Source organism: Mugil cephalus, chromosome 1 (assembly GCF_022458985.1).
Source record: "Mugil cephalus isolate CIBA_MC_2020 chromosome 1, CIBA_Mcephalus_1.1, whole genome shotgun sequence".
NCBI classification, from domain to species: domain Eukaryota; kingdom Metazoa; phylum Chordata; class Actinopteri; order Mugiliformes; family Mugilidae; genus Mugil; species Mugil cephalus.
In genome coordinates, this window is record NC_061770.1 from 20,820,586 (window position 1) to 20,840,238 (window position 19,653).

The 19,653-nt window shown below is 41.1% G+C and overlaps 2 protein-coding genes across 2 annotated transcripts in view; one reads left to right on the forward strand and one right to left on the reverse strand.

Moving 5' to 3' along the window:
• si:dkey-11f4.7 (piezo-type mechanosensitive ion channel component 2) overlaps positions 1–8,123 on the reverse strand; it is a 36,859-nt gene extending 28,736 nt beyond the window's left edge. Inside the window, exons 1-11 of the mRNA XM_047607309.1 lie at positions 7,959–8,123; positions 7,020–7,115; positions 3,133–3,234; positions 2,884–2,929; positions 2,545–2,704; positions 2,239–2,452; positions 1,933–2,146; positions 907–1,072; positions 512–607; positions 387–428; positions 159–291 (exon numbers count right to left, since the gene is read on the reverse strand). Of these exons, the coding sequence (XP_047463265.1) occupies positions 159–291; positions 387–428; positions 512–607; positions 907–1,072; positions 1,933–2,146; positions 2,239–2,452; positions 2,545–2,704; positions 2,884–2,929; positions 3,133–3,234; positions 7,020–7,115; positions 7,959–8,022 (1,333 nt within the window). The 5' untranslated portion in view covers positions 8,023–8,123. The remainder of the gene's footprint in view (positions 1–158; positions 292–386; positions 429–511; positions 608–906; positions 1,073–1,932; positions 2,147–2,238; positions 2,453–2,544; positions 2,705–2,883; positions 2,930–3,132; positions 3,235–7,019; positions 7,116–7,958) is intronic.
• A 7,249-nt stretch (positions 8,124–15,372) lies between these two features.
• The window catches only part of gnas (GNAS complex locus), a 30,055-nt gene continuing 25,774 nt past the window's right edge, over positions 15,373–19,653 (forward strand). Inside the window, exon 1 of the mRNA XM_047593771.1 lies at positions 15,373–17,207. Coding sequence (XP_047449727.1) covers positions 17,069–17,207 — 139 coding nt within the window. The 5' untranslated portion in view covers positions 15,373–17,068. The remainder of the gene's footprint in view (positions 17,208–19,653) is intronic.

Sequence of the window (19,653 nt, forward strand, 5' to 3'; positions counted from 1 at the left end):
TTGCTAATGTCTTGTTGCCAGATATCATGATACACCTTCAGAGTGTCTAGTGGTGTCCATGCCTCTATTGGTCAGGGCTGATTTGATGGCATGTGGTCATGATATTATGACAATCAGTCAGTCATCTTTAATGTATTTAAAGAGTTACATGTGATTACCACGTGACTGCGAGTCCTTAGCTTCATAAAGTGGTGGAGGGTAACAGTTTGTGTAGCCTGCCTCTCCCATCAGAGATTCGAGATTGTTGCTGTGGACGTCTTGCCAGGAAGTTTCAGTCATTAAAATCATTGACTGAAGGAAGAGAGCACATTATCAGACATTTAGACGTGGGGATGTGCGGATGGCAACAAAATGAGAGATACCAGCCAAATATAAAAATGGCTTACCTCCTCTGGTAGGTAGGTTTCCTCATCTGTGCTGCTCAAAAGCTAACAGAAGAGAAAAGATCTTTAAGCCGACGTGTAGTTTAGCAGAGTAGCAGCAGGAAACTGTGACGGTGTTTGTTGGTTACCTCGTTCTTATCCCCTGAGATGTAGATGACCCTGGAGAAGCTTGGAGGAGCGTCTGGACTTTCTACTGGACTCTCAAACTCCTCATCTTTTATATCCTGAGAAGCACAACAGCTATTAAACGTCAAAAAAGGTTAAACCTGTTGTGGACAGTAGTAGTAGAACTTGCAGCTGCACTATAGGTGAAGTATTAGCTAATGGAACCTCGAAATTAGCTCCTTACCCCTTGAAATGAAACACATTTGCAGATCTTTTTGACCGCTGCAAAAATCAATATCTTGATTGTGCACCAGAGAAAATAAGTTGAATAAAAGGTTGCAGTGATGCAACATGTATCATTTTAACACCCTTCTGCCTCTGAACATTTATACAGTTATGTCTCTCAGAAAACACAAACCTCCTCCGTGATGTGAACCCATTTGTGCAGCAGAGCCACCAGAGTGTAGTAGAGGAACAGAAGAACCAGGGGGCTGACGAAGTCAGGCCAGCTGACATGTAAGTGCAGACCAAGTGTGTGCGGGTCTGAACTGTTGGTTCTGATCACTCCTGTCATACCAAACAACCTGAAAACGAACAGGGAAAAAAAAGTTAGGCCCAGTTCAGATCTGGTATTAACATGCATCCTGGGTTAACCTATCACAAGGGGGCAAGTGAGTGTAAAACAGCAGCTATCAGGTACCACTGTTTCAGAACCACAAGGTGTTTATTATTTTTTTTTACTGCAAGGGCTAAAGTCGACGTTAGCTGGTCCCAGGCAAACCACCTACTCTTGAATGTGGACAAGACCAAGGAGCTGGTCATCGACTTCAGGAGGAAGAGGACACCAGTGGAGCCCATCATCATCATCCAGGGCTTGGAGGTGGTAGTAGTGGACCACTACAAATACCTGGGAGTCTACATGAACAACAGACTAGACTGGAGAGACAACAATGATGCTGTGGACAAGAAGGCCCTGAGTGTGCAGTGAGTTAGTAGAGTCTTTCTATCAGTCTGTTGTAGCAAGTGCCCTGTACTTTGCTGTGGTTTGTTCGGGGAGTAATGCTAGCAAAAAAGACGTCAGTCGGATCAACAAATTGATCCAAAAGGCTGGACATGTGATTGGTAGGGAGTTGGAATCATTTGTCTCAGGGACAGGAGGACACTGGGTAAACTGCCGCCCATTATGGACAATCCATCCCATCCACTACACCAAACACTAGAGAGTCAGAGGAGCTGATTCTCCAGGAGACTGGTTCAGCTCATCTTTTTGTAATAATTAAGCTACTATAACCAACCAATTTTCCTTGTGGATCATCAAAGTCTGTCCAAGTCTTTGTCTTGCATTCAGCAATTAACAGTAAAAAATGAAGAAGACGAGTTCTTAGTACATGAATCAGCTGAGTCCAAAGTACCACTCTAATCCTGCTTTTCATCCCTCATGTACCTGGCATAGATGTCATCTGGTGGTACAAGCTGCTGGGACAGAGGCAGCTGATAGAGGTACAGAGCCAGCAGGTGTCCTCCGCTGAAGATGGCCATCATCACACACAGGGAGCTGAAGAGCAGCATGCTGATGGAGCGGCCAAACACCCACCACCACACCAGCCCGAGAAACGCCCCAAAATACACGGCTGAGGTGAGGGAGGGCAGCGTGATACCTGTGCACACACAATATCAATGATAAAAGGTGAACTGGACATTTTAAATCTAAAGTGCACCTGCAGCATACACAACAGCGGCTGTGTCATACCTGCCAGCCCCAGCAGTAGAGTCACCACCACTTTCCCGGCTGTGTTCATGATTGCTGACAGCAGCACCCTCAGTCCGGCCGCAAACACTATCAGCTTCTGGACAAACTGCGGTGGACCCGTCTGAACCGGCGCAGTCGTCTCTTCCGAGCTGTCAAAGGACGAGCCCTCTGTGTCGCTTCCTCCCTCCGACTCCGTGTCAGTGGTCTCCACATCCTGCAAGAGCCACGCGCCAATCAGATCAGCATCACAGCGGTTTATTGATGTGATGTAAAGTCATGGCGAGTCATTGACGAGTGAGAGGTTACCTCCGGGTCGGGCGGCCTGATTCCGTTTTCGTGAAGGCTGACTTGGGGCGGAGGGCGGAGCAGTTTTCTGCACAGCCTCAGTACGAACAGAGATGACAAGAAGAGGCCTATGTCTGGGGCCAGGAGGCGCACAATATTTCCAGCATCGACCGAGCTGAATCTGAAAACACATAAATATTATCAGATCTCCACTATTACCAGAAACACACTCTGCTTCATTTTTTTGTCAGCAATATGTTACTTGGAAAATAAGACACCAATCAGAGTTTTTTTTAAAAGATGGTCACCATTAATATAAAGAAGAGGGTATAAGCGTGGTTGTCAAGCAAGCTGCCATACCTGACAATGCCCAAATGGTAGAGGACATCTTCCCATATGCTGCTAACTAAACAAAAAAGAAAACATAAAACAATGAATGGTCATCAGGCGGACTCATCAAGCTCGTTAGCTGCACCTCATTATACTGTATGTGTATTTCTTCATCCTTTTTCACAATGAAAGCGTATTTCTAGTTGTACTTGAGATCTCGTTTTATTTTAGGGAACATTCTTTATTTTTATGAGAAGTGTCACAAGTTTGTGACTTTACCGTGTGGAGGGATGTAGGCGAAGGGGATCTGCATGAAGCACTGAAGGGTCAGGAAGTTGAAACTCATGTAGACGATCAGCCGCAGGAACTGACCCGTTTTACCTAAAGAGAGGAGCAGGACAGGACACAAAGTTATTGCTCTAGTTCAGGGGTCTTCAGACCAAGGACCCCCAAACTGATCAGAGAACTCTGGGTAGTGCTACTTATACAATATACATTATTGTCATCATTTAAAGAAATTTAAATGTATGAGGAAAAATTAAAAACATATATATAAAAAATGGCGATTCAACCAAAAATTTTGCAACGCCCCTGCAGACCTGTGCTCTAGTTTCATTGAGGGATTCTGAATAAATCATACACATTTTCACTGAATCAAGACAAAATGTGTTCATAGTTTACAGCTTCTCTGTCTTGTGCACACCAGCCCCTTCTGTTTTGTCGTTTTTTTTTTTTTTTTGTGGCCGACCGATGTTCTCCGCACAGAATACAATCCTTTGCCATCAGGAAGATGACACAGAGTTAACTTTACTATCCACACTATAAAAATTAATTTCTACTTACCTCCATCAAGCTTTTAAATCCAACTTTTATCTACTGCTGCCCTAGGCTGCTGGAAATTGTGCATTAGTTCGATGTTTTTTTTTTATTACAGGGCTGTGTACAAATGTATTACGTGGTAGATTTTGAGATAATAAAAAAAAAACTATTTATTATTGTAATATTGGTGTTTATTGTCACTGTGGACCTTTTATATGTTCAGCACTCCAGTCATCAGACAAATGTCCCTGCAGGGACAATAAAATACGTTAAAGTAAAGAAGATTTTTATGACTTGCCGCCGGTTACATCTGATGAATCTTGGACTCAAGAATGAAAATATTTTATTTTTAGGGGTCAGAGGTTAATTTTGCAAAGTTTGGTTGCAAATACAACTAAATAAACCTTTTTAGAATCACAGCCTTGAGTTGGTTCCTTGTAATCCAAATGTTGGAGATAAAAAAAATAAATAAATAAAACATGAAAAGCTGATGTGGCTCAACATTAGCTGAGCCAGCAAATGTGTTTTCGATGTTCACATTTTTACTAAAAGCATTGTTTCACTTAAACCTCTCTCCTTCCCAATAAGGAAGCTGGATAATGACACACACACACACTTAAGCATAGGTGGACGCACAAAAACACAGGATGCTCACACACACACACACACACACACACATACAAGATGGACACACATTTCACCACTTAGCCCAAGGAGAGTGCGATATTAGGGAAATGACGATAACGGGGATCAGTGAAGCTGAAAGGTAAACAGTTTTTAGATGGAGGGATAGAAAGGAAAAGAGAGGAGCGACGCTGTCAAAATGCTGACATCACATCTGTTAATTCCTCGCTGTAATTATCAGGATATGTATAATTGATCTGACCAGTTCCACCACTTCCCCTTTACAAAGTACTTTGAGGGAGGGGTACAAATACTTTATTCATCAGAAGATGAAGTGATCAATACAGAAAGGGGAACACACACACACACACGTACACACAGATTATCAATATCCAAAAGAATATATTTGGTGATAAATCTGTTTTCCTTCTTTCTCCAGAGAACGGTACTCACATCGGTGGACATTTTTGGGGACAAATATTAGGACTAATTAATTAGCAGATTCATTTGGCAGCTTCCTTTCCCAGACAAAAACAAAACAAAACAATGTATAATCAGAGATGTGTGTTAACAAAGTAGAACTACCTCACTACTGTACTTAAGTACTAAAATGCTGTATCTGTACTCTACCGAAGTATTATTTGTTTCTCCTGCCTTTACGTCACTACATATTTTCGATATGTTTAATACTTTTGCTCCTGTCCCCTAACGGTCATTATCCGACCATACATCCTAGCAACCGTTACTATGTAAACAAGGTCCGTCTGGCTGCATACCACAACCAAAATAAAGAAAATAAAAATAAAATAAAAAAGGCGTCTTCTTCTTGAAGCCGAAAACACAACAGGAGCGGTATCTTAAGTGGAAGACCCCACTCCCAGCTAAATCTCAAGAAAATAACCAAGCATAACATGTCTGCTCCAAGGTAAGGCTAGAATAGGCTAAAGCCACAGTGACAGCTAGCTAGTTAACATCGAGCTAACACGATATATACAAAACTGATTATGGGTACGATTGACGAATATTAATAATATTAGTGCCTAACTAACGTTAGTTAACTTAATTCTAGCTAACTAGCTAGCTAGCTAGCGAGTTCACGTAGCTAACTTAGCTGCTGCCTTGGGTCTCACTACTGGGAGCATCTCTCTACAGTTATGTTTCGTTAGTTTACATCAAAGTTGAATATAGCATGCAAACAGGCAATTTAAACTTATTTTGTTTTCATCTTCCATGTAGCATTTCGTGAATGGAGCCCAGTTTTGAGTAAATTATACTCCATTGTGTACATTCCTGTCCTGATACAGTGCTTTCTTTATTAACACAATACTAATAACACAATACGTGTGCTTTTAGTTTCAGTGCTTGAGTAGTAATTAAAATAAAGTACTTGCAATATTTAAGTATAAAAAATGTTGAATGATTTAGCACTTCCACTTAAGTGTGGTGCTTCACAATACTTCAACTTCTCAAGTCACTTTTTTGATTTTGATTTTACTTGTAGTTTTACTCACGTCTGGGTCTCTAGTACTGTATACATGTCTGTGTATAATAAAGTCTTAAAATCTGTCACCAAAAATGTTTGACTTCACACCTTAATGCTAAAGTCTCTTGACTTAACGAATCACTAGAGAACCACTCATACGAGGAAAAATAAGGCATAAAAACAGATTCCTCCAGTTACATATGAGTATGTGGTCATTAACAGATCCTAGTTAGATGGGCAGCATCCACAGATGTTCCTCATAAAAAACCCTGAACTTCCCACCAATCATTGACAATCGAAAAAGCTGCTTGGATGAAACAGTTGTCCAGTTTCCAGTTGTCCTTGTTTCATCCTGTTTATTTATTTATTTAATTTGATATATCACTGCCTGGAAAACAGTTCACTTCACAGATATTTCACGGACACAGTCCCTCAATAAAATAATTCGTCTCCACACCAGAGTTGAAAAAAATTTTTTTTGAAAAAAAATTTGAAATGCTTTGCTCTCCATGTTTATCTCCAGTGTTTAAGGAGAGTATTTGTCCCCCTCCTGATTCCTTATATTTTTGTGTATCAGACTACGCTGTCAGCTTGTCAAATGCAATTTACAATTGTACAACAAAGATAGGAAACACAGCCTTAAATGATGAAGGTTAAAACGGTGTTTGAATCCCAGTTGATCCTGTGTGAAATTGTATCTGCACATAGCTTAATAAATTCAAAAAGCTTGCACATTTCTATTTATAGCTGGTTGTAGTTGTACGAGATACACCCAGGCCTGATGACAAGTAACCCTGTCACTTGATTAGATCATTTTCTAAAGCGTGAGGTTGGACACAAAAGTAGTTCACTATGACTAAGGCAACTCCAGCCAAAAGACTTGAATTGAAGACAATTTTCTTTTACCACGGAGTTATATTAATCTTTGAATGGGTTATCATAAACTTACACACTGTACAAAATTATGCAGCTTAAATTTTATTCTGAATACGAAAGGAATTACTGACTTATGGTATCTTTAAATTATAGGATCAACTTTTAGCCTTAATGTAGGAAATTAGTTATAAATAATCAGTCTTGGTAAAAAAGTATTTGATATGTGGTGGAATAATCAGATTTAAATTATCAGACTTATCAGAAAAGAATATGAAAAGAAAACAATATGAACTTAGGCATCAAGGCTTTTACATTTTGATACTGAAATACGGCCAAAATGTAAAATCACGACGGCGTCTCTCACCTTTCATGGAGTCCAGACTTGGGTTCGGCAGCAGCGGCAAGGTGAGCAAAAAGAGGAAATATACCACTGACAGGCCATTGTAGCGGAATGAAGAGGCTGAGGTGCGGAAAAGAGAAGATTATTTTAAATTATTATACAGTTTTTCCCTCTTGTCCTAACAACCCCATTAATACCTAATCCAAATTAGTTAGCTCTTCGTCCTCCAGATATTCCATTTGGATTGTATTTTTATTTCATAACACCAAGTTAAACAAGTACACGTGGAATCATTTTTAACTTTTTGATTAACCACATCATAATAACTCTTGTACATGCATTTTATTTATTTATTTATTGACATTATTTTCACCAATATTTAACACCTCAAAAGCAACCTGTACATAATGTATCTGATGGTGTGAAATAATGAATCACATGGGAAAATCTAATTTAATAACTAATTAGACTTCATAACATAACCATAACAGTGATAACCTTTATTTGTCCCACAACGGGGAAATTGCATTTTGCAACAGCATATAAAGAGCGGATTGTACAAAAGATAAAAACAGAATAAAAAAATAGAAAAATAAAAAGTGTTGGATAATAAGATAATGAGAAATAATATAATAAGAAATCATAATCTACTGCGATTAATTCTGCAGCACATTGTGACATGAGGCATGAACACCAACGTACCCAACTGTTAAAGTTTGATAGACCTTGTCGGTTATGCATGATCAATAAAAAATAAAAGGCCATGTGAAAACACGTCTGTAACATTAACCTTAATATATATATATCTTCATATCACCTGATATTCACCTTGAGCATTAAAATGAACCTCAAAAACTTTGCTATAATAAAATCTGCATTTGTAGCATTTGTACTAAATATCTATAATCCATAACTTTCAATCTTATCACTAGAAATTAATTTAATAATTAGACACAAACTCACCGGTGAGCAAGAGCAGTGGCAGCAATAAGTTATAGAGCATCCCAATCACCAGATCCCCTGCCATGTTCGTCCCTCAGACGCTCCCAACGCCAGCTAGATGTCCGCACAAGTGAGCAGATGTCTCAGAAACGTGGAGGGACATTTCTCAGATGAAAAACAATCGCAGCCTCGGTCAAAGCATCCTCAGAGAAGCCAGAGAAGGATCTAGGGACAGAAGACGGGCGAGGGGAAGTTAAATCCGAGGGACGAAAGATCTCGACTCAAAATTTCTCTTTGTTTGTGTCTCTGTCGCACCCTCCCTTTTCCCTCCCTCACCTCTCTCTGACTCTCTCTCAGACATAATGGGTTGTAACCCAGCATCTCTGTTACTATGCTCACATTGAAGCTAATCTCACTCAGGAGAATAACCCCTATCATTACTTGACTGAAAACCATGCTTCCACTGTTACATAAAAGCCCAAAAAAACGAGTGAGAGTGAAGAGCGTTAACGATTTTTATACACAATATTATGACGCCAAAAGCTATTTAAAAAGTGTAGTGTTGCAATGTTTGTGCCTCTTCCTCTCGTGCTGTTTACATGAAACCACTGTTTCTTTACATTTGAAACCCAGATAGAGACACTCACACAGCGCGCTGTTTGTTTCCTTATGGCCCCGTCAGGCTGGCTCATCATATTTGCACTGTGGGGCGAAGGGAAGTGTATCTAATATTCATGGCTGTGAGGCCATTAAAGAGCTGGTGTGACTACAGAGGAATGATCAATGCAAGGACCGAGACTAGCAGTAACATAACTACACTCACTGGCCACTTTATTAGGTACATGAGTGAGTGAAAAATCCACCAATCTACCATAACGGTCCCACAACATTAAAACCACTCACAGGAGAAATTAATGCCATAACCCTCAGGCATCCTTTTAATTTACTACCCTCTTTTTTCAGACCAGTCTTGAGTTTGACCAAGATTATCTAAAATATTGACTTGATTGCATTATTAGTTTTAGCATCAGATTTAAAATGTATTACCTCTTGTAACAAAAATGTCCCATTGACTTCCATTATAACAACATTTTTTCGATCTCTCAGCCATGGCACATCATTCATTCTGCAATGTTAGAGTTTCATTATAGGGCCTTTGCATAAAATGTTTGTTATTTGCCATATTTTATGGAAAATAGCTAATTTTGTCAAGTTTTATTTTTTTCATAAAAACAACAGTGAGTTCAAATACTAAAACTGGCATTTAAAGGGTTAAAATTCATCAAAATTGTTGAATTTTTGGTAGTTTTGTAAAGTGCTGAAGTGGTTTAAGAGATTTATGCAGAAACAAAATCCGATAAGTATTTACAACAGCTTTTGGGCATGGATGATTTTTCTCCTATAAGGTTAATTTGTGTTGAGATTGTGCCATATGCACTAACACAGGCAAAATGGCAGCCAAATGAAGAAGACAATTTTGCCCAAATGGACAAAAATATCCCTAAGGACGCCTGAGGGTTAAACATCTTGTGATGGATGTTACTTAGACATGCACCACCCACCTAGACCAGACCAGGGACCCCCACTCCATGGCAGTGACACTCCACTCCTTGATGGCAGCAGGAATCCCCAGCAACTCCAAAAAACATGAAAAACAACTCAAGGTGTTGACCTGGCCTCCAAATCCACTAGATCCCAAACTGATCAAGTATCTGTGGGATGATCCACAGAGGCCCCTTCCCTCAACCCATTTGACCCAAAGGCCCCCCACTAACAAAATCCAGACACCACAGGACACCCCCAGAAGGCCCATGTCCATTCTCTGATGATTCCCAATTGTTTTGGAAAGGTGGTCATAATGTTATGCCTGAACAGCGTGTTTGTGTTGCTGTTAAACTGGATTGAATTAAACAATGAGGTGTTCCTGTTATTAAACCTAGTCCACTGAGCAAAACTGGGTTGCCAAAATATTAGGAACATATATCAGTACAACACAATTCAATTGTTCTGCAAACCACATCCTCCGAAAAGCAGCTTTGCTTTTACACAACCTATATCAGAGCAGCCTGATATAAAAAAAGAAAGCTTGTGCTTTTCTTTTGCTGAAGATGCTCAGGATACAGTAACATCCCACTTATTAGTCTCCATTTAACCGTCACAACACGAGAATACAGGTCCAAACACTATTAAATCCCTTGTATTTGTTTGTAGACGATCACAGACGTTCACAATTTTCCGCGGGCTGATAAACTCTGCAGCTCAATGAGAGCGTAAAAAAAAAAAAAAATCAATTACTCTTCAGCAGTAAATCTACATTGATTATGATCAGAATGAGTGCTGTGTAAGCAGCTAACATTTCATGACAGTGCAGTTAAAAAGAGATTAAAATGGCAGGCGTGCCGTAAAAAGGGTCCGCTGAGGTGGTGGATGGAAAGTCTCTGTGTGTTCGACCATTTACGAGACAAAGGACAAAGACGATAGTGGCTGTAGTGCGTTGTTGTAGAAGAGACAGTGTTGGTAGACGTCCCACACCTGTCAACAAAATGTTTATGAGCCCCTGAAAATAGGCAACTGTGAGAGAATGATTGCAATTAATAACCCGACTTCAGTTTTTTTATTTCAAATTAATGTTGAGTAGGAATATATGAACCTAACTGTCAAGTAATGCATGCCATAAGATTATGACCACTGTAAGGTGAAGTGAATAATATAATCTATATCTTGTTATCATGGCACCTGTCAGAGTGTTGGATATAAACTAAAATCAGGCTTAACATTGTGACCACCTTCCTAATATTGTGTATATCTCCCTTCTGGCTCCAAAACGGCTGTGACTCATCGGAGAATGGACATGGTCTTTCTGACAACACAACGTTGTTAGTGGTGGTCTTTGGGTCCTATGGGTTGAAGGGAGGGGTCACAGATACTTGATCAGTTTGAGATCTAGTGAATTTGGAGGCCAGGTCAACACCTTTTTTGAGTTGTTCCTAAAGTGTTTTTGTGTGTGTGTCAGGCTGCCATCGTCGAGGAGTGTGGGGTTGTCTGGTCTGGGTCTAGGTGGGTGGAACATGTCTCAGTAATGTCAACATGAATGCCAGGTTCAAAGGTTTCCCAGCAGAACATTGAAATGTCACAAGGTGGTTTAAATGTTACTCACTTCTCCCGTCAGTGGTTTTAATGTTGTGGGTGATCAGTGCATTAGGCAACAAGTGAACATCCTCTAAGCAATGTAGATGTAGAAATGCGAACTGAACACAGTGCATCACAGTGTGTTTTGCATGCGGCTGTGTAGCTGCAGACCAGTCAGGGCGTCCATGCTGACCCTTGTCCACTGAGGAACAACTCAGACAATGGACACATGAGTATCAGAACTGGACCACAGAGCAGTAGAAGAAGGTGGCCTGGTTTGATGGATCTTTTCTCCTTTACATCAAGTGTATGGCCAGGAGCGTGTGCACAATTCAGCTTAGCTGGGGAAGAAGTGGCGCGAGGTTGAAAGGTGTTCTTAGTCTGCCACAATGTTCAGGTGGTGCTACATATCACAGAAGCATCCACATAAATGCCAAGACCCAGATTTCCCAGAAGAGCGTTACATTTTAATGTTGTGGCTTATCAGTGTGTGTCATAAAGACATTACATGAATCTAATATCAAATGACTTTTATGTATTTAGATGTTTGACAATGCTTCAAATATGCACAGAAAGTCAATACATTCCAGTTTAATCAGGACACAATCTACAATGGATTGTGACACGAAGCTTGACCTCAGGTTTAAGATTAGATTTCACAAGGGCTAGGCAATTGTGTGCTTTTGTATCTAAGAATAATTACTTAATATAGTTGAAACATTTATCAAAAACATGCCGTTAAAACAAACAGAAATGAGGGGAAAAAATGACTCAGCTGAGAGGAGGCTGCTCCTCAGCGTCTGAAAACCACGAGGTCAGCAGAAGACTCACCAACAAAGCCAAACCACAAACCTTAGAGCAAAGGTTTTAGTCCACTCACAGATGCACTTCACGTTTAATGTGACTGAGACGAACCATGATAAGGCAGTACTTTATACTACTTTCTGTCCTGGTTATGTATCCGAGTTTCACTGGTGGCTATAAAAAATAAAAAATTGTTAGATAGATAGGTAAATAGACATAATAGATATAATAAATATATCTATACTTTCCTCTGCAGTTTGCCCAGTTGTGAGTTTTCTTCTTCTTAGCGCTGCCTCCCCAGCTCTAGACCCAGGTACACACTAATCATTGATGGTTACAGGTGGATGGACCTCAATAAATCCACCATCCTCTTTGGTTTTAGCTTTGTTAAGATAAAGGTGGTTCGCCCTGAACATGAGACGAAGTTGTACTTCTGTCCATCCCCCCAACCCCACAATTACAGTATCACCTGAGAACGTCTTCTCTATGACTCTACGTTGTAGTTGAAATCCAAGTTGTACAGGGTGAATTTGTTTTATTTTATTTATTTATTTGATTAGGACAATTCACATTAATCAACATTAAACAGCTGCTAAATTTCATCAGTACACACACATACACACATACAAACATACAGACAGGACACCATGACAAATAGACAAAACTTGTAAAAATCTTACACAGAAAATAGGCCCCGATTCACATAAAGGTTAAAAGTCCATAAACAAGATAGAAAAGAAGAAGTTAGCCATGAGAGCAGATTTGGCTTGTTTTCAACCACTGTTTTTTAAAGGTGGTGTAACGAGAGCTGGCAACATGTTCACAGACTGTGTTCCTCTGGTGGATGTCACCATTTGGCCAAATTTAGTCCTGCGACATGGTACATCACAGTCTCCTCTAGTCAGTGCTCTGGTGTTTACTCTGGAAGATTTTTTTTATTATGAAGCCCTGTAATAGTTGAGGGGCTAATCCATTCAAAACCTTAAAGATGAGACAGACATTCAAATAGGACATAAACTTAGCTCTGGCATAAAGTATTTCAACAGTATGACTAGAGAGTAAACTCTTACAAACTGTTAATTATTGGAGATGTCACCTTAAATGTACTGACGCCATGTACAAATCCACATCTGCAAAGATTTAATTGTATAAAATAATTCTAGAAAATGTCTTTCAATCAAGGATTTCTCTTTAAATACACTGACCTGTGGGAGAATGATGAAGTGGTGGAATAGCAGTAGAATAAATTAACCCCAACTCTGCTGCTGGGAGTTAGAAGTCTGCTGCCATCTAGTGTCCAACAGCCTTAACAGCAACAGAGTTGGTGACCTGTCCCTTTAAACTGTATGATCGCTATCATTTTATTTGATTACATATTCAATTTAAACATCGCAAATGCCATTTAAATGTTAAATTTAGTAACATTACAGTTGCTATTATAACAGTTTAGTAAGCAGTAATGCTTAATTACTCAGATAACTCCAATAACTCAGAGAGTTGTTCATGCAACTGTTTTCATTTTGGAAGCTGTGGTTTGTAGTGTTGTATTGTGTTCCTGTTATTTCGGCAACCCCATTTTAGCCAGTGGACTAGAACGATCCTCCAAAATGAACACTACAACAGTCATGAAGGAGGATTTAGTAAGTGAGTGTACATCATTTGGTACTGCATAATGCTATTTCAGAACCAAAAAAACTCCAAAACAAAACACAACAACCCACACTTCCCCAAAATGAGATAATGCAAACGTATTCCGACACATTTGTATGCATCTGAACATAGTACGAAACATACATGAACTCTTTTGACGGTTGTGTTTTGAATTTAATTGATCCATGTTATCTATCACCACTTATCCTGAGGGTTGCAGGGGGGTTGGAGCCTGTCCCATGACCAGGACAAACCATTCACATGCACACTCACATCTTAATGTAGGATCACCAGTAAACCAAACACGTTAGACTCGAGGGAGGAAACTGGGCCAGAGCCCGTCTCGCTATGAGGCGTCAGTGCTAACCACTACATCACTATACCGGCTGCAATTCAGATTTACCATCGTCCTCTTGATGCACTGTAAGACATGAGCAAACGATCAGTTTTGAGTGTTGTGTTTCATTTTGCAAGAGGTTTGTGCACTTAACCCTTTTTCTGTTTATGTTTAGAGTTTAGAGAAATTGAACCACAATTTTCTGCAAGCACTAAGAGCTCTATAAATTGTTACAGTATATTGGTATTGCACACATAACAATAACTTCCCCTAAACAGTAATACTAGAAGTACCACTTCCGCCATAATGGACAATGAAATCAGATGCAACAGTGTCTTTGTTATTAGAGCTGTAGCCTCGTTGTGTTAGTTTCCTGGGCACTGCGGGTAGATTACATGTTCTCCTTGTGCCAAATATGTATATATAATAATTTGTATTTATGTTGGCAAGTTGTGACCTGTGTGTAATCAGGTAAATTCACGCAAAGACTGGACTTAATTTTCAAACCCTTTTATTATTCTTCTGTTCCACAGTAGAGAGAAAATACTGTCCTCTGCACCTAATACATGTTTGGATGGAGGGACAGGATATTCAGTCATCTATAATATTAAAATATTACAGTTTTATTTCTTATTAGATCTGTTTTAAACACGTGTTTAGTGAGTGTCAACAAATATTAATTAATCATCATTCTACACACATTTATTCTTTTATTTAGATGAATATAGCTTAAAAAGTTATTTAGATTAGCGTTGGTTGAGGCGGCCTGTGTAATCGACGAAGAAGAAGAATAATTAAATTAGGAGAATGTTTATATTTAATAAACTAAAATAAATAAATAAATAAGTGCAATTTGGGCACGTTGCTTTCTGTCTCCTCTGTAATTTTCTCACTTTGCAAATTCATGCTGTGGGCCAGATTTGACACTCGCAGGTTTGAGAGCCAGTGCTCTGGAGGACAAGCGGTTATAGATGATGAGAATGAGTCATGTATTTATTTATTTATTTATTGTAGGTATTTGTTAACCTACCGCTTTGTTCTTATGGCACTCGGTATAGGGAAATATTGCGCAATACCTGAAATTAGCTTCAGTCACTTTTGCAGATTTACGTAATTGATACAAAGCGTATTGCGAAGTTTTTAGAAGGTGTTCCAGCGTCTGCGCCAATAAATCGATGAATAATAATAACAGTGATTGAGATACACTTTGCTGTTTTACTTTTACTTTTAGAGGTAAGGTTGGAGCCGCATGGACTGGGGTGCCCCCCTCCACCGCTGGCTGGAGCCCCCGACCCCCCCAACCCCCTCCTTCCCACCCCTCCACTTCACGGAGTGCGCCGCTTCCTGCGCACGGCTCGCGTCGCTGACGCAGCTGCGCGCCCGACCCACGTGACTGTGCGGAACGGCCTCTCCTCCCTCCACCTCCTCCTCCCCTCCCTCCCTCCCTCCCTCCTCCCTCCTCCTCTCTCTCGGCCCTTCCTTCCCAGGGTTCAATGAGCGCCGTGTGGCCCCACCCCATCTCTCTTCAGCGCTGTCTATCTCCTCAACGTAGGCTACTATTCTCGGCGAGAGAGAAAGGGAGAAAATAATAACCTCCAAGAATTGGTTATTCCTGTCCTTCACCTTCCTCGACCAGCGGCCAGGAGGGGAGCGGCCTTCGCGGTGGGAATGTGCTGCCACAACGAGCCCGTGTCCTATTTTTTTTTTTTTGTGAATGTAAATGCACATGCAGTGCCCAGCCCGTAGCCCGTTCACCCACCTCGGATTCAGGAGGAATATACATGTATAAATGGCATGTTTGGATGGCAGCGTGTCTGTGCGCGCAGGCCGTGTGTAGGCTATAAGAACCGAGTCTTGACAGCGGGGGTAGCTCTTTTTCACCTGCGAGGAACGTGGATACAGTTTTTTTTTTTTTTCACATCTTGGTCACGTTTTCCCTTTTTCTTTTGCATTTTTTCCCCTGTCTTGTGTTTTGGAGGAATTCACCCGAGCCTGAGCTGGGGATTTTTTTTTTTATTATTATTATTATTATTATTTTTTTAAGTCTATCGGTGCGCAGTTTTTTGGAGGCTCGGTGGTGATGTGAGGGGCTGATAACACATTTGAGCAACAAAAGCGAGGGGCAGAGAGAGAGAGAGAGAGAGGGAGAGAGAGAGAGAGAGAGAGAGAGAGAGAGAGAGAGAGAAGGCCCTTTGGAGGAGAAAACACAGCAAAGGAACAGCCATCACTAATAAGGAGGACAAATCGGGGGGGATACTGGATCGTTTCGGAGTTGGAGGAGGTGGTGGGGGATCCGGGCGTGAAGACAGCCGCAGTGAGTTCGGAGCTGCCTCGGCTCGATTTGATGCGGAAAAATGAGACGGAAGCAGTGAGAATATCACACATGTAGCTCGTTTGGGGGTGTAAATATTATTTTCCCTTTCCAGCTGTCCTGCCCGGTCCCCGACGAAGACGGCAGCCGTCGGGGGGAGGACAGAGAAATAGATAGAGAGCACAAATATACACCCATGGGAGTGTTTATCATGAAAGGCGACGTGGAAACGAGCCGCGCCACAGCGAGGGCGAGCTTCTCGGACACGCCGAGCTCGGCTCCTTGTCACGGGCAGCAGTGAGACGCAAGACCCGGGCTTTTGGAGATGCAAATTTGGGCTGTGCGCTCTGCCTCCGTTTTGAGGTGAAATCACGCTTTTCGGCGTCGTATAAGGCCCGTGTTGTGGATTTACTGGGAGAAAGGGGAGAGCGTGGAATTGAAACGTAACACAAAAAGACAAGTGAAGCGCATGTGAAGGAGGAAAAAAAAAGAAAAGAAAAAAGAGAAAGAAGCCCGAGCAGGATTGAGCTAACTGAGAAGGCGGCCTCCGTGTCGTCAGCTACAGTATCCTGCCCTTTCTCTGACGGCTAAATGCGCGTTATGGACACTTAATTTCCACACAGCTTCGCCGTGGACAGTTTTCGGAAGCAGGCCCGGGACGTTACGCGGTGTAAATGTGGGTAACATTGTTGCCAAATCCGCGGGTCAAACGAGGGATCTAGACTGGTTTATTTATTTATTTTTCTTTCTAGCCCCCCCTCCCTCCTTCTCCACCAACACCACCTCCACTACTTCTTCTTCTTCTTCTTCTTCTTACACCACCACCACCACCTCCTCCTCTTCCTCCACCTCCTCCTCCTCCTCCCCTGGACCCCCTTTTTTCTTTTTTCTTGCGGGAAGATGGGTTGTTTGGGCAACAGTAAGACTGAAGACCAGAGAAATGAGGAGAAGGCACAAAGAGAAGCAAACAAAAAGATAGAGAAGCAGCTCCAGAAAGACAAGCAGATATACAGAGCCACACACAGACTACTACTTTTAGGTGAGTTTGATCTTCTTTTCTTATTTTTGTTTTAACTTCCCCCTTTTTTCCTCTCTCTTTAAAAATGTTTCCAGGCCGGGCCTCTCGGTTTGCACGGTTGAGACTGTGCTTCCTCCCTGCATAACCTTCTGGGATGTTGTTTTGGGAAACATTGTGTGACTTTGCCATTGCATAAGGCTAAAAAAGTGCAGGGTTTTTCAGCACGCCGCTGTCAAATTGACAGTCTGCAGCCACCATCACACGCTGCAGCAGAGTCCACAGAGTATATGATCACGTATGGGTTAACCCCAGAAGGTGAATAAACCTCTACAAGTGGTCATCGCAGGACAAACAACCCCAGACCTCAACATTTACATTCATGCATGATCCCAGCAGAGCTAAATCATTTCTCAGACGCGTTCGACTACATGTCACGCTTCAAAAGTTTGTCAGGCTGACAGTAGCTGTGCAATGCGCTCCAATCTGAGGGTGTGCAGCAGAAATGAACATGTGTAAGACTCAACATGTGTTTGTGTGAGTGAACTAGAGGCGGGCTGGGTCTCACACATTACATAAGAGGCAAATAAGAGCGGCTAACTTTCCCCCGAACAGCCCTTTGCTGTGCCCTCCCCGAACGTCCATTCACAGGCTTATCACACCTAAAGAAAGTTGCGGTGTCCTCTGTTCAAAAATGAAATAAAATAAAACATGTTGTGTGTTGTGTTGTGTGACACGCCGGTATTTATGTTGGGGAGGAAGTTGTGGTGACTTCAGGAAAGCAGAAGGACGGGAGCCACATGAAAACCAAAACAAAGATGACTCTGGTTCTAATTGACTGTTGGGGAGATGAGGTTTTCATTAGTAACATCAACTAATAACCTGATACACACCTGGACCACCGTAGAAAGGATACCAGTATTAACAGAAGTAACGTGGAGGCGAGGCAGCTAACATTAGCTACTGTGCTAACTTTGGCAAACCCTAGAGAAATGACAGGTCTTTTGTAGCCCGGAAGCTCCAAGTTTGGGCTGTTTGTAACTTATTATCCTCAGAAGATATCCAACCATTTGGATTTCTGCAGTTATTTAGATACATACTACATTTATTATAGTTGCTTGTCCTTAGCGCTAGACCCTACACCGTTAGCCTACGTTGTAGCCTGACATGCACCTCCCCAGAAATAAAACGTACGATGGGTCTTTTACTGGTTCGTGTGTCTCGATTGCTGTTCAACTCAACAGAAAGTTCTCCTTCAGCTTCCTATCTCCTCGGATGTCTCCTCTATGTTCTGCGTCGTAGCGATTTCAGTGAAAACAACTGTTGATCCACATTTATTAGCTTCAACTCCCAACACGAGCCGCTCACATCCACTCACCACTGCGCTTTGTGACTCCACCCTCTTCCACATACATGAAAAGTGAAATTGCAAGTTTTAATGTTAACCAAGTCTGCAGGTTTTCCACAGTTTTCTACTGAAACATGGCTAATGTTGGTCTGAACTGGCAACAGTAACACATGAAGTCATTGACTAAAGGTTGGAGCCTTCTAGGTTTCAGGAGACCAACCTGAAGGCCAGTAATGGGTCATTTAGAGGATGTTTATTTGTATGCTAGACGTTTAGCACGCATTTTTAGGAAAACATCAGCATTTCTACCAAAAAGACTCAAAGTGGCAAACACTCTTTGGTCACGTCACTTAATGGATTTGTGATTTGTAGTTGTGGATCCCACAAGCCTCTCAGCTGTTACCTACAGCCACTTACCAGTTCTTTAGGTGCGCTGGTGAAAATTAAAGCGTTCTGTGACGTTTCTGCACTAAATCTTCAGAGTCAGAAAGGTGATAATTCAACTGGATGATCAGTTTGGAAGATGTAGTTTGTGGTGCTGTTAACTGGATTCAATTAAACACCAAAGTATTTAACTTTTCAGCCACTAATTAATGGAGTTTTCAGAATAATAGGAACATATATATTTCAATAGTACTACAAACCACAGTCTCTAAGGTGAAAACACAGGGAGAAACCATCAGGAAGATGAGATTCAATGCAGGACTGATGTTTTCACTTGTTGCACCTAATAAGTTACTTACAGTAAAAAATACACCTGCCATTGAATATTTCCTAATACATTCAAGGCACATTCCCAGTTTTAGCAGCAAAGGCAGGATTTTGAAATGGTGTGTTGCTTTCCATTTTTTAATATTTGAGTGTGATTGACAAAAGAAGAAAACCAGATGCATCTTTCAGTAAGACAATATGATTTTCAATAGTTTTACCCTGAGGGCCACTCACAAGTTTTGTCACCGTTTTTCTACACACCGCTCATTGTAAGCTCTTGATTTATCTGGGCACAGTGTTTGTGTTAAAATACACGTTCCTGTGTGCGGTGCTCATGTACAACTACTGCAGTTGTTTTAAACTGACTAGAAGTGTTAGGAGAAACATCAGCATTAATGAGTTAAATTTAAA